We start from the raw sequence: 14,155 nt of genomic DNA on the forward strand, positions 1-14,155 counted from the left end.
AAATGCCTCGTCTGCAGGCTCTCAATCTCGCCTAGCCACTCTCTTACTGTTGCCACTCTCTACCGGCCCCCTGGTCAAATCACCTCTTTTCTCTCTGAGTGGGCCGACCTCTCCTCCTCCTTGGTGACCTAAACATTCACCTTGATTCTCCCTGTCCCTCAACTTTGCTCTTTCGCAACCTCTGCGATTCCCTCCACCTCTCTATCCTCCCCTCTGGCCCAACGCACTCTGCAGGGCACACACTTGATATCTTGATCTCCTCTAGCCTCCCCCTATCTATCCCTCTCTCCACTCCCCTCTCCTGGAGTGCCCACTACTTTTTTTTTTTTTTCTCTCTCCTCCTCCTCCTCCTCCTCCTCCTCCTCCTCCTCCTCCTCCTCCTCCTCCTCCTCCCCCCCCCCCCCCAGCCTACCCCAACACTGCCACCTACATTCCTGGACATCCGACCCATGAAGCGTGTGTCAGTCGAGGCTTTTGCTTCCACCTTCTCCCCACCCCCTCTTCCTCTGGCTGACTCACACCCTGACACAGCCCTGTCTTCTCTCTATTCTTCTATTTCTGATACTCTTGATGTTCTTGCCCCTGTCATGAGGATCCTCCTGAAGTCCAGAGCCAAGTGCAATTCATGGTATGTGACTCCGACCTAGTTACACTTAAACGTACGTGTAGGGCGGCTGAGGGGATTCCTGCTCATCCTCTGACACACTGGCCTGTCGCCTACTGTCCGTACCAAGAAGAGAGTCCACATTCAAGCCATGTCTCTGCGGCATCTAAAAGCTTGGCCGAACTCTTTAAAATTTTTTAGGAGCTGGCCAACCCTGCTGCTGTCTCTACCCCTCGCCTTGCCTCTCAGGCTCTTTGCAATGCCCTGGCCTTACACTTTATCTCAAAAACCCAGGACATCCTGTCCACACTCTCCTCCACTCCCTCTCCTCTCCCCTCTCCATCGATACTCACTGACCCTCCTACAGCCACCCCCCCACCCTCCTTCTCTTCCTTTCCTCTCTTCTCCCCAGATGAGGTCGCTAGATAAGTCCGATCTATGAAAGCCTCGTCAAAACAGGTTCAGCCCTGTTCCTCTAAAATTCTCAAGGACCACATTGATACCCTCGCTCCGGCCCTTGCCGACTTCTGCAACCACTCCTTTGCCTCAGGATCCTTCCCCTCCCCTCTTAAGCACTCCCTTGTGCATCCTCTCAAGAAACCCACAGTGGATCCCTCTTGTCCGGCCAACTATCGCCCAATTACCCCCTTCTTAGGCAAACTCCTTGAAAAGCTGGCCATCTCTCAGCTAAACCTTCATTCTGATTCTGTTGGCTGTCTCCAGGACCATCAGTCAGGCTTCAGATCTGGCAGAAGCACGGAAACTGCTCTCCTGAACATCCGTGAAGATATGCTTTCCAACCTTGACTCTAGCATTCCCTCTGTCCTCATCCTACTTGATCTCTCTTCTGCCTTCGACACGGTCAACCATACCATCCTGCTCAACCGTCTCTGGGATAACTTGGGCATCACCGATCAGGCTCTGGCCTGGCTGACCTCTTTCCTCTCTGATCGACCCTCCCAGGTCCAGCTTGGGTCCTTCGTATCATCTATCTTCCTCTCCACCTGTGGTGTTCCCCAGGGGTCTAACCTCTCGCCCTGGCTTTTCAACCAATACCTGGCAACCCTTGCCCGCTGTATTGCCATTTTCTGCTCAAACTTCCAGTGCTACGCAGACGACGCTCAACTCATTTTCAGGCTGCCCTCGGCCACCTCCTCCACCTCTCTCATCACTGATTGCCTGCCATTCAAGATTGGTGTGCCGCCAACGATATTTGTCTTAATGCCAGCAAGGCAGAGATCCTCCTCATTGGCACACCATCACCTTCCTTTCCCCTCACTCTCTGGCCGGCCTCCCTTGGCCCTCCTCCTATCCCCACCTGCGAGGCCAAGAACCTTGGTGTCATCTTTGATTCCACACTCTCCTTCTCCACCCACATCGCTGATGTATCAAAAAAGTCAAACATCCTACTGCACCTCCTCAGAGGTATTCTTCCTTTACTTTACTCTTATTCCCCCTGAAGCTCACTGTCTAACAAGCTCTGGTTCTCTCCAAGTGGGACTATTGCAACAGTCTCTTTCTTAATCTACCTGCCTCTACTCTCCACCCTTTACAACTTATCCAGAACAGGACTGCAAGACTTGTCCTTGGCCTCAAGCCCTGGGATCATATCTCTCCAGCTCTGAAATCTCTCCATTGGCTCCCAGTGGATGCAAGGATTACATTTAAAACCCTCTGCATTGTCCACAAGGCTTTCTGGGGCCTGGGTCCAACATACCTTCAGCTATTCCTCTGCAAATACCTCCCATCTCGAGCACTCCGCTCTTCTACATCTAACTCCCTCAGGGTCAGTCGTTTCTCAAAGAAACGAGTTGGGGGTAGATCTCTGTCTTCGGCTGGGGCCTCCCTCTGGAATAGCCTCCCTGCCACTCTAAAACTTGAGAACCATCTCTGGTTCCGGAAGCACCTCAAAATCTTCCTCTTTGCTTCTGCCTTCTCCTCTCCTCTCCTCTCCCCTGTTGATTCTACTCTCCCTCGGCCACCCTCTATCCTCCGGGCCCAGGTACCTGCTCATCTTGCCACCCTCACGCACTGCCTCCGGGCCACCCCCTGCACTGGGGTCTGTATCTGTACCCATACAGCCCTCCCCTTTTCTTCCTGCACTTTCAGACCTACATGGCCTGCTGCCATAAACCCAGCACTTGCCACTTGTTGGCTGCACTCCCATTGTTTGTTGCCTTTTTATTTATTATTATTTTTGTTTGTTTTTCCTTCTCGCTCCGCACTCTCCTTTTGTTCCCCCTTCCATGCACTTCTCCCCCTTCCCCCTCTACCCTGCACTTGCACGTTCTCAATGTCACTGGGCCTAGTAAGATCGTTGTTTTTGTTCTCCCCTGTTCCCCTTCCCTTGCCCTCTCGCACTCTGAAACACTTGTGTATGAGCGCAATAGAAATAAAATATCAATAAGTGTTTGCATTGATAAAGAAAACTGCCAAAGAAAAGAGCATATATCAAGAGAATCAGTTCTGAAAGCACAAAGCAGGATAAGGGAATCATTCTCCTTCCCTTTATTTGTTATAAGTGATGGGGTCAGATAGGAATCGATTTTAAACGGTAGATTCTTTTTTGTGGACATTAAGAAACAAATGACTAGTGAGTACCTTAGTTATTCTTCAGGTAGGGAACAGAGATAGCTAGGCCATTCACACTATTATTTAATACATATTTCTTAAAACATCCACAGAGAGTTAGTGTTCTCCTTCTGGCCAGTCACATCAGCAATAGACTTTCAGGCACCAGAGGATGTGTATTGGTAGTAGACAGTCCCAGCCCCCTCCTCTGGCTCACATGCACAAATCCCCATAACTCGCAAAAGCAGTAGCTTTCCCCCCGGGAAAAGGATTTCCTTAGAAGGCATTTGCTGATATGAGAAGGCAGAAAGAAAGCCAAAGAACAATATGGCAAATGTTGGGGAGGAGCTAGTGCCTTCCTGCACCCCCCAATCGCTTTAGAATTAGACAAGACTTCTTTTAACTGGTTCTAAGCACTACAAGAGTACAGGGGGCAAGAGGGGCACTAATAATGAGGCAGTTATTTAAATATAAGGTGTAAATAACTATTAGCTGAATAAATCACATTCACAAAATCAATGAAAAATACACAGACAAAACCAAGGAAGCATGTCAGGCAGCAGCTGAAATCCCTTCACTCTTGAGCACTGGAACAATACCAGGGGAGTGAAGGGCAGCATGTCAGCCAGCACCCTGCCTCTGATAAATACACAGGGAAGCAGTATCTTGATCAACCCAGAATCCAACAGTGCCATCAACAAACCTGAAAGAGACCCTGCGCATTAAAGACGGAATTCTCCCACAACAGTACACAATTGCCCAGATCCACAAAAACAATGTGCGTATACCCAAATCCAGATACACCTGCATAGTTCCCTAGGAAAAGGATCTGCACACAGTATGCACTCCTGTTCTGAGCAACACAGAAACACATAAACCTACTCACAGTCAAACAGTTTGCAGAGTCACATTCACTACATTCTTGAAATATTAACATGGGCAGCAAACGCACTTTGGCCCAAAAGGCTGTAGAAGGATACAATTGTTGCGCAGTGAGAGCTCCTCCAGTTTGGGTAGGTTTGTCACCCCTTCCAGGGTTGCAATGTGGTTATCATCAGCCTCTAAAACCTGAAGAAGATAAGTAATCGGCAGTAATTAACATCATTGGTGGTATCTGAGAGGAGGACAAAGGAATGAGTCTGGAGCCTGACTTCAGCCATCACAGAACTTTGAGAGAGAGAGCGAGAGAAATGTAAGACCTGTGTAGCTAGGATACGCAGTTACAGGGCAGCACTGGCAGAGCATACAGAACAATGCAGCAGCGGCACCCAGTTAGAGTATGGAAATGGAAGAGGTCCTGGCGGGAGAAGGCTATTACATGTGTAGCGTTATTACCCAGTGTCCCGTGTATAGGCTGTGAATGTACAGGGAGCAGAAATGTGTGCTGCAGTGATACCCCAAGAGCTGAAGTGTGTCATTGGCTAAGCTCCTGAAGGATTCAGTCAGAAATTGGTGCAGCGGTTATGCCTTGTGACCGCATCAAAGGATGCCATTAGCTGAGCCCCTATAGAGGCACACTCACCAGTTAAGCAGTCTCAAGCAGTGAGAGTCATAGTATGTGTTTAAGGGCCTGTAGGGAGCAAACATTACAGCAGTAAACATACAGCATTGGCTGAGGCCCTGAATGCAACAGAAACAAAACCAGTGCAGTAGTGAGACCATGTGGTCAATCATCACACCAGGACATTGAGAGGTGTCCAGAACAAAAAACAGACATTGGTGTAATAGCGATACCCAGTATCCTGTAACTGTGCCACATTTGATGAAGCCATTAAGAAACTTTGTCACCTAGTGGCACTGGGATCTTAAGGGATGACTGACAGGGTTGGGTGCCGCAGTGAGCCAGGGACCAGGCATTTGCAGAGGTCTTGGAGGGAGCAGAAAGGCATCAGAACAGCAGTGAGCCCCGATATGGAATTTGCAGAGCATCTACTGAAAGCAAGCATTAGTGACAAAGGGACATCTAGTGTCCCTTCTCGCAGTAACATTGCTCGGTGCCTGGTGATAACAGAGATACAAGTAACAGTTCAGTCAGTAAACAATGTAATTCACAGCATACTCGATAGTAGACACCGATTCAGCATTGATGCCAAGTTGCCAGTTTTGCATTTGCTGATTTGTGAAGGCACAGAAGAAAAACTTGTACAGCTTTTACTGAGGCCTTGATAAGAAGAGACCAATGCAGCTATGATATCTAGGAGTTGGAATAAGGCATCATCACTTACCTCCAGACAAAGCATCACAGTCAACCCAGAAGGCAGCGACTGCAGGTCATTGGAAACTAGGGTCATGTGCGTAACAAGCAGGAGGTGCTCCAGGTGGGAGAGTGCGGTGAGACCCTAAGAAAAAAAAAGAGAGAAAGAGCAGGTTTGACACAGAGAGAAGGAAAACAAGTTAGATCAACACAGAAGGAGGAGCAACCAACCACACAAACTCATTGATCAATCAGAGGACCCATCTTCTTCTGGGGAAATTCAGTCTCAGGGTTCATCTGGTCCTGGGTTGTGTGCCAGAGGGCCAGTCTAACCATAACTTCACTCTATAAAAAGCCAACCGGTTTATGCAACGTTTATGGAGGGTGCAGCAAAGCTTAGCTCACGCTCAGCACAGTAGTCAAAACATCCTTCTAGAACATTCACCCAAATGTCGAATCACATGGATTATTGGAATTCCACAATGAAAGCTGGTTTTGCACGTTTTGACTTTTGTGTTAAGAGTTAAAACCAAGAAAGAGGTGGGTAAGCAGAAACAGGGGAAATTAACAGGTGATCAGATCCCATTTTCCCTCAATCTCTGAAAAATAAGATTCCCAAGGGTTGCAAAATGATCTACATGTCTTGATAAAGGCAAGAAGATTGAGAGGAGTTCAGCTGGTCTACATGAAGGGGAGACATTGACCATCTTAATGATTACTGTCATCCACAGAGTCTTCACTACAGGGTCAAGATGTGAGAAGACTATCACATCTTTCCTCAATAATTTTACAAACAAGTTACTTGCCTGTAACAGGCTTTAAGCTTGATAACACTAGTCCCATGTGATTGAGGCTAAAATCCTCTGCCCTTTTCTGTAAAAACAAAATTGAAGGCTTTGTCCAAGTGAAGGGGGTGGGCACAAATGTGTCGGAACATGACAGCCCTATAGTGGTGGTCCAAGGTCTGCAATAGCCTATGCAACTGCTCCATTTTTTTGATTGCTTTCTATAGCAACAGGACAGTTAAAATGTGTTGTATTAAGTCTTCCAGTTTGTGTTGCAACTTCTTGGGAAGGATGTGTCTGCTTTTTGAATGTATAACATATCAAACTACACAACTATTGTTACAGGTAGGTAACACGGTTTGAGATTCACCTTCAGTGAGCAGATGGACAAGCAGCATCCTCATTAAGAGGGTGGTAAATTGAGGTTGTATAGAGTTGTACCCTGTATCCATGCTTATTGTATTCTCTTTCAATTTGAAATCTAAAGGAGTAGTGCTCTGTAGCAATGTGCAATATGTGCAAAGAGCTGAAACCAAACAGCAAGGTGTGCCATGCGTCCTCCGTAAAGGTTTGCTGTAAAGGAAAACATTTCATATGAAACCCATAGAAGCCCAGTCCCATGTTGCCACTTGTTAGGAGAGATTTTTTTTTGGCCGCTTCCTCACATAGATTTCTATGGGACACCCTTTATTTTTGCTATTGTCTGCTTCCTGACCTGACTTTTTGGAGGCATGTAAAACCCACAACTTTACTTCCCTTGCTTTTTGCTCACTTTTATTGGGAAACTGATCAGTCCCTAAGATTATAAGTACTGGGAGACCCAGTCTCCCTTAATGGAATTCTTGTATTATTAAAGCTGCACACATCACCTTAAAGTGAAGTGTAGTAAGGATACCGTGTATCCTTATAACTTTGTTTTGTAACTTTTTGGTTACAATAATGTGTCCAGGATGGGCTAGTGGCAGCAGATATTTTTCTACCGTGTTGTTAACCATTTACTTGTGCACATTTGCATTTTACCGCGTAATGCCATTAAGATTGCCATTATGCTCTAAAATGGGCGTGCCACAAGATATCCACCTGCCCTTTAACCATTTTATACTTTGGCCTTGTTCCTGCCCTCTGTGGTCCGGAAGTGCCATATATGGAAAGCCCTTTTGCAGGCAAAGTGGTGGGCTGTATGTGTGGGCAGATGTGGAGGCTGGGTCTGTCTGGACCCAGTGCATATCCAAGCCACCGGATGTTTGTTGCCAAACAGAATATGTGACCAGTGTCAGTGCAATCACTTATTGCCACTGTGCAATCTGCGAAGCGCCCTTTCCTGTCTAAAGCAGTACCACACTGGGTATACACAAACACAGCCTGAACACACTGAGAAGTAAGCAACATCTTCTTTACCACAGTAGATAACTAGCCGCTTTAAAAAACAGCAGGAGCAGAACGATTGAGAAACCTGAACACCAAGACATGCATTAACCCCTTAAGATTTACTGTGTTAGGGAGAATTCTCAGAAATGCCAATTCCCTTCTACCTCGGAGACCCCAGCTATTTTGCTAGACATTAGGACTTTTAATTTCTAATCTGGAGAGAGTGAGCGCTTTTTCTCACCCTCTCTATTATTATTGTGATTTGGACTCTGTTTCTTTTGACTTTGGAGTCTGACAAACTCCATCGGCATCATCTTTACAGTGTGACAATCAGCACCTTCAGTGCAGTGGCACAGGGAAGTCTCTTAGATTTCCCAAAGGTTTAAATACCTTCTCTTGGTGAAACTACTGTTTCCAAGAGCAGTGAAATGAAATCGACTTTACTTAGATTTTATAACTTTCTAGAACCAGCACACACTATTCTTACCATAGGGTGCTAGATGGGTTACTTAGTATCCCCTTTGTCTAGTTTCTTATGTAACATTTTTATGTTACCCTTTCTACAATTAATGGCTGCTGGCAGTGGTTTACTTTTTACTACCAGTGTGTGTTTTTACCGCGGGCTGCTTTCGCAGCTGCAGTAAAGCAAACATTGGTGCCCATTTTGTCAAAATGGCTCCGGTGGTCTTTTTTCGCCTTTTTTTGTTGGAAAGGTCCTTCTTGAGATTGACTCTGTGCGCCAAACCAGGTTTGGTCCCTTTGTTTGTTTTGCCTATGGCGGGGTTCACGAGTGAAGCCCGCCTCTTGCTCCAGTATGTCTAGCAGGGGCAGGAAGTGAGGGAGGTGCCCGAAACTCCCTGTGCTTAATCCCCTTGGTTACAGGAATGCACCCAAAGGTTATTGGCCGGCTGGCTGTCCGGCAAGGACAGCCAGCCTGCTGTGTGATTGACAGCTAGGCTGGAATGAATGGGAGAAACTTTTTGGCTTGGAGGGCAGTCTCAACCACTGGACGAAGGAATCCGAAGAACAACTTGGAAGGGACGCCTGTTGCAACTCCTGGAACGTTGGTTTTCCCGGTGAAGCCCTGCTGCTGTGCTGAAACTCCAAATTTGCCTCGACTAGAGAAGCCCTGCAAGGACGACTTCTCCCTCTGAGTTGGTGGGACCAATCAACTTCAAAGTAAGCCCGTCTGGACATCCTCTCTGAGCTGGCTGCATTTCCGTTGCTGTTGCTGCTGGAACCGAAGTGCCAGGGAGAGGAACACCAGATTGTGTGCGTTGCTTTTAAGTCGGACCAGAGTGCCAGGAATATCCTCCGGACTTCCCTGAAGCAGGCCTGACCAAGCCTGAGCCACCTCAACAGAGTGCTGGACCACAGCTGCAAGAAGCAGTATCTGAGAACCGCAGTGTTGCTATTTGCGGTCAGACGCGAGGAGCTGAAACACTCAAGGACCGCTGAATTGACGTTTGCCCATTGCTGCTACCGACCTTCCCATTGCAGAGCAGGAGTCCCTAGACATGCTCTCTCTTGTCCACACGACTGAGGCTCAGGAACAACAGTATCTGCAGAGCTGTACAGGAACAGTAGCCAGCTGGAACCATTTCTTCTATCCAGAGGTACTGTAAAGTCTAAGAGAACTTACCTCTTGTTGTGTAGCCTTGATTGCTCTCAGTTGAGACCGGTCTTGGTTACCTTGCAGAGTTGTTATAGCTCTGCCCCTCAAAAGCCTCCCAACTTGTGGCCCTTCAAGTGTTCTATTTTCAACAAACATTTCTAATAACATTGTGCAAGACTTTTTACCCACCTTCAAAGAAGACATTGTGCAATTAACATTGGCTTTCCTGGCTCCCCGAGAGACTCTTCTTTACCTTTGTGCTTTATCTTTTCCATAGGAACGGGTTAATTTACTGAACATTGCAAGGTTTCAAAAGTATTTCCCAGTTTATGAATTATTTGTTAACCTTTCTTTTATTCCCCTATCTAACCTCTGCATCAAACTCAGTGTTGCTCTAAATGTACCAGTGATAAATCAATGTCCACATTGTCCTAGCTATCTAAGTCACCTGAGGGTGTAGGAAGTGTCTGTGTGCCATCCCCAATGGGTATCCATCTGATTTAGAGAAACTAAGAGTTTGTTCTGGAGTGTATTTTAAGTGTTACATGTTTTAGCCCATTCTGAAGAAGGCTTATATAACTGAATGCAAAATAAATTAATAATTATTTTATCAAGAAACCTAGAGTATAAGTGTTTATTTGAATAACTGCCACTGTGAAACTCTGTGACAACATTACTGCTCACATTGACCCCTCTTGAGATAAGCCTGGCTGCTCAGCCAGACTACCAACCTGTGTAGTTCAGACGTATACCAAAGGTTGGGTCCCTATTGACAGGAGGTCAAGGTTATTGTAGTGCATCCAAAGGGTACTGCAAACAATCTTGCCTAACATACTGCATCTGCATTGAAACACTAACAATAAGCCCAGAAATCTGTATTCTCAAGACTTTTTTCACCCACCAGTTTTCTTACTGTTCAGTAACATATACTAAAGCAGACCCCCTGATAAATGCAATCACATCACCAGGTGCAACTGGTCCTAATGCAATGAACCCCCTTGTTCATTCATTTTTTTGCCCAAATTCATTTCTTCCATCATAGATCATTGTGCCTCCCCAATGGGTACAAACCATGGATCTCAGAACCTTATGACCAACCCCAAGCAGTGGGCCTCCCAGTCACAACGCATTGGTAAGATTCTGATGTTTACTACTAAACATCAGAATCTCCACACGGGGGATGAAGGGAGCGGGAGTTGGAGCCCGCAGGAGCTGCTAGGGGTTATTTTGTCCTCCGAGAGTTGGCGACATCCAAGCTCTGCCCCTGCCACTACTAAACATCAGAATCACCCTGCGAGGGCTGAAGCCCGCTGGGGATCAAGGGCACGGGAGTTGGAGCCCGCAGTGAGTTCAAGCACGTCAGGCAGTGCTCTCCCCAATACTCGTGTCACTTGACTTTTATCAACTACAACGCAATGCAGTTCAAGGAAGTGAAGCAAGCTGCTTTCACCCTTCGCTGGCTTTAAAAATGACTTCCCTTTGGCGACGTCCACCCAGGAAGGATCCACCCATGTACATGAGGTAAAGTTTAAACGTCCTGAACTCCTACAGCTGCGGATATAAAAAAAAAATGGGAGGTATCACAGTTGCATGCAAGCTGTCCAGCTCGCTGGGAAAAGAGGACACTGAATGATAACAGGCGTAGGGAGGGTGAGCCCCGGACTCGGTGTACTCCTCAAGCTGTGGGGTTTGCCTTGCTAGCATTATGGCCTACATGGCCCATGGAGGTGTATAGAGTCGTAAAGGCTCAGTGACCGTAACCCTGCACGGAGACGGAACTGGCAACTTAGCCCATATTGACCCCTTGCTCAGTGTCCAGTGGAAATATCCATCGGGCTTGGTACATAACATAACGAGCATATCCTTGCATTTAAGCTGGTAAGTGTTACAGTGTGGCGACAAGGTATAAGGAGGGAATCCTGAACTAAGTGTGTTCCCAGGAAAAGGTGGAAATAGCCCTGGTTTATAAGTGAGCCCTCCGAGCCCTTGGCCCCATCTCCCCAGGCTGTATTTTTTAATCAAACATTCTGTGCTCTAAGATTTAGCCTAGGACATAGAATTGATCTCGGCCATTGGTTTTAATTTGACTACCATTTTATTGCAGAGAGCGATCTTCTATTTTTATATTTTATATTATTGAAGTATTATATCTGTCAACAGAGATAATTGGTTTTATTTGCCTTAAACTGTTAATCCATCTTAGCTTGTTTTGTCACCTGCTTGTATGCACTCTGGGTCATCGAATGTTTATAGAGTAGAAAGGCTACCCCATTTTATCAACCCAGGGAAATCGCAAAGCAGTAGAATCCATCTCATTAAAGGGAGCGGCAAGAGGGTATTTAAACAATTTGAACCAATAAGGGATGCCAACCTACTCATAACAGAAATAAAAGATCTATTGCATGATATTGAAGGTCCAAATGGTAAGAAGGCAGATTTGAATGGTAGAATTTCCAGAGCCACTTTGAACTGCATATCTGTAATAGAAGATGGTCACGTTTCACCAGAAAATGTTGCCCCTGTACTAAAACCCTCCACCCACACACAAGATCCTTTGGATATCTATGAGATAGGACAATTTGAAGGGAAGGGGGGAGGTGTTGCTCTCCTCATCTTGGCACATGGAGACACAGGGGCCCAGATCATTGAGGTATATACAAATGACAAGGATCTATTAACCCTAACTAGTTCTAGTTGGGCACTTGAAGATGAAGATAATCAAGCTCTACAGAATGAGATACTGGGGGGTTCCTTCGAAGCCAGTGGCTGAGGAGAGGGAGGGCAAGATAGAGATTACGATTGCCACATATGATATATGACATGGCATTTATAATTCGCCTATACACAAGTGTTTCAAGGCGCAACGAGGCAGAAAGGGGGGACAAAGGGAAGACAGACAACGATCTTACTAGGCCAGGTGTCATTCAGATCGCGCAAGTGCATGGGAAGAGGGGAAGGGAAAGTGCAAGGGGAAAGTGCAGTACAGGGGTAGTAGAATAACAAGATAAATAACAAGAACAAGAATAACAAATAACAAGAATAACAAGATAAATAATAAGGGCCAGCTGGTGGCAAGTGCAAGGTAAGTGCAGACAAGTGCTGGGAGGGGGGCTGTGTAAGGATTGGAGTAAGTACTCAAATTTAGATACACTTGGGCATACACAGCTCCAGTAACTATGATGCACAGGTTCAACATACCCTCCTTACATGTTTCCTATAGAACACTGTTGCATTGTGGGATATGCAGTCCTCAGTCCGCTGACTCTACGAGAACCTGCCTCTTACACTCGTCATTGGAAGGCTTTGGCTCTATCACCCAAAGATGGTAATAACTGATGTATTCATCTGTCGCCACACATGCAAAAGCAGCAACTATATGTTTGTGGACATAAAATTATCCATTTTTAAAATACATCTGTTTGCTTACAGCTGCGGGTTAACTCAGATGTCTGAACCTATTGTCAGGTTCCATTTAAAACTCAAATCAACTCGCCCTCCACACCTAAAAAGAAATTCATTTAAGGTTAGTAGGACCCCTACTCTTCCATTTATAATGTTCTGTGTGACCACCTACCACAAGTTTTTTAACTCAGTCCATTTTATTTGTTTTTAGGTCTTTACCCTGATGCATAGGCGCCTTGCTTTCAGTGTAATCGACCACCTTTCTAAACCGTCTGCTTCCTGAAGACGGGCCGTGGGTCACCACTAATCAAATTTAGACTACGACAGTGCTGTCCCTTGTCCCAGAAAACACTAGTTTGTAGACGCTATTCCCCCCCCATGTTCGTTTGATTCCTTGACATGGTCTCATTCACTGTTACTAACATCACATAACAAAACAATGCATAAACAATGCATATGAATTATACTTGCATTTGCTAGAGAAACAGCCAAAAGTGTGGATTAGATTCCATCTTGTGTTCTTTCTTTTTTTGTGCCAATCTTGTCAACAATTTCCGCATGTATTGGTTTTCTTATTTTTTTATATTTGATGATAATTGTTTGAAATATACAAATTAAAATGTGTTTTTTTGATATTATGTACCTGGCTGAACACGTAACTCGATGATATTGATCACTTCAGGTTGAGTAGCTAATCCTACAGCTATAGTGTGGGGAGGTGGGTAGCTAGTGGGGATTGCTTGCTGTTCTATATGTTTATTCTTCTCACATCACAGCCCCCTTTACAAAAAATAGAGGTTTCTCCTGCTCAAATCATTTTTCTACCCCATGTATTAAGCAGAGACCGTCAAGGGCGCGCTCATACAAGGACGCCCGTACTCCTATTAGGGACAGGCTGTCAAGCGCGCGCTCATATAAGGACATCGGTAGCCTGATAGGCAATGGGATTAATAGTAACCTGATAAGCGAGTAAACATCCAAAGTTGCCCCAGTAGAAGCACACCGTCATAATCACAGGTTAACCCTGGGAAAACAAACTAAAGGAGCAAGTAATGCGCCTAACACAGAGGTCAGGGACTACACCAGGGAGAAGAGAAACTCTCATTAACCCCTGGTTGGAAACACGCAAGCATCTAGTTATGTAAATAGAGGGCAGAAGAGAGACCAGGAAAGGCCATCCCATCATTTGGTGGGAAATATGCAGACCTGCAATTTGAACATTCACAAACACACACCAACATGTATCGCTACCCCCAATACAATCCCACTGGGGAATCGGATAATAGGTGGGCTGACACACGACCATGGTGAGGAGTCCCACAAACACCCAGCGCACCAGTCTATTGCGAGAGCATGGCCGAAAACACCTTTTGTCACCCTATAAAATGTGGGGAAAATTGCAAAGTGGTCCTACGAAACACAGGGATCCCTGGTAAACAAGCTTATCCACTACTACTTTAGGCATGTAAGAGGGTGCATAACCATTATCAGAAGTGATATCCTAAAGTGTGTTAGATAGAGCTTACCCAATCATGTTGAGGACACAATTTTGGTCCTTTCAAAAAAAAGAAAAAAAAAGATTGGTTAATGGAAGGCCTACTGGCCACAGAACGCAG

General features: G+C 45.8%; 1 protein-coding gene across 1 annotated transcript in view; it reads right to left on the minus strand.

The window, feature by feature from the left end:
- RABGGTA (Rab geranylgeranyltransferase subunit alpha) overlaps nt 1–14,155 on the minus strand; it is a 437,416-nt gene that overhangs the window by 98,387 nt on the left and 324,874 nt on the right. The window contains exons 15-16 of the mRNA XM_069633985.1: nt 5,401–5,514; nt 4,156–4,243 (exon numbers count right to left, since the gene is read on the minus strand). Coding sequence (XP_069490086.1) covers nt 4,156–4,243; nt 5,401–5,514 — 202 coding nt within the window. The remainder of the gene's footprint in view (nt 1–4,155; nt 4,244–5,400; nt 5,515–14,155) is intronic.

Source organism: Ambystoma mexicanum, chromosome 13, assembly GCF_040938575.1.
Source record: "Ambystoma mexicanum isolate Mex_15411 chromosome 13, UKY_AmexF1_1, whole genome shotgun sequence".
Lineage (NCBI taxonomy): Eukaryota > Metazoa > Chordata > Amphibia > Caudata > Ambystomatidae > Ambystoma > Ambystoma mexicanum.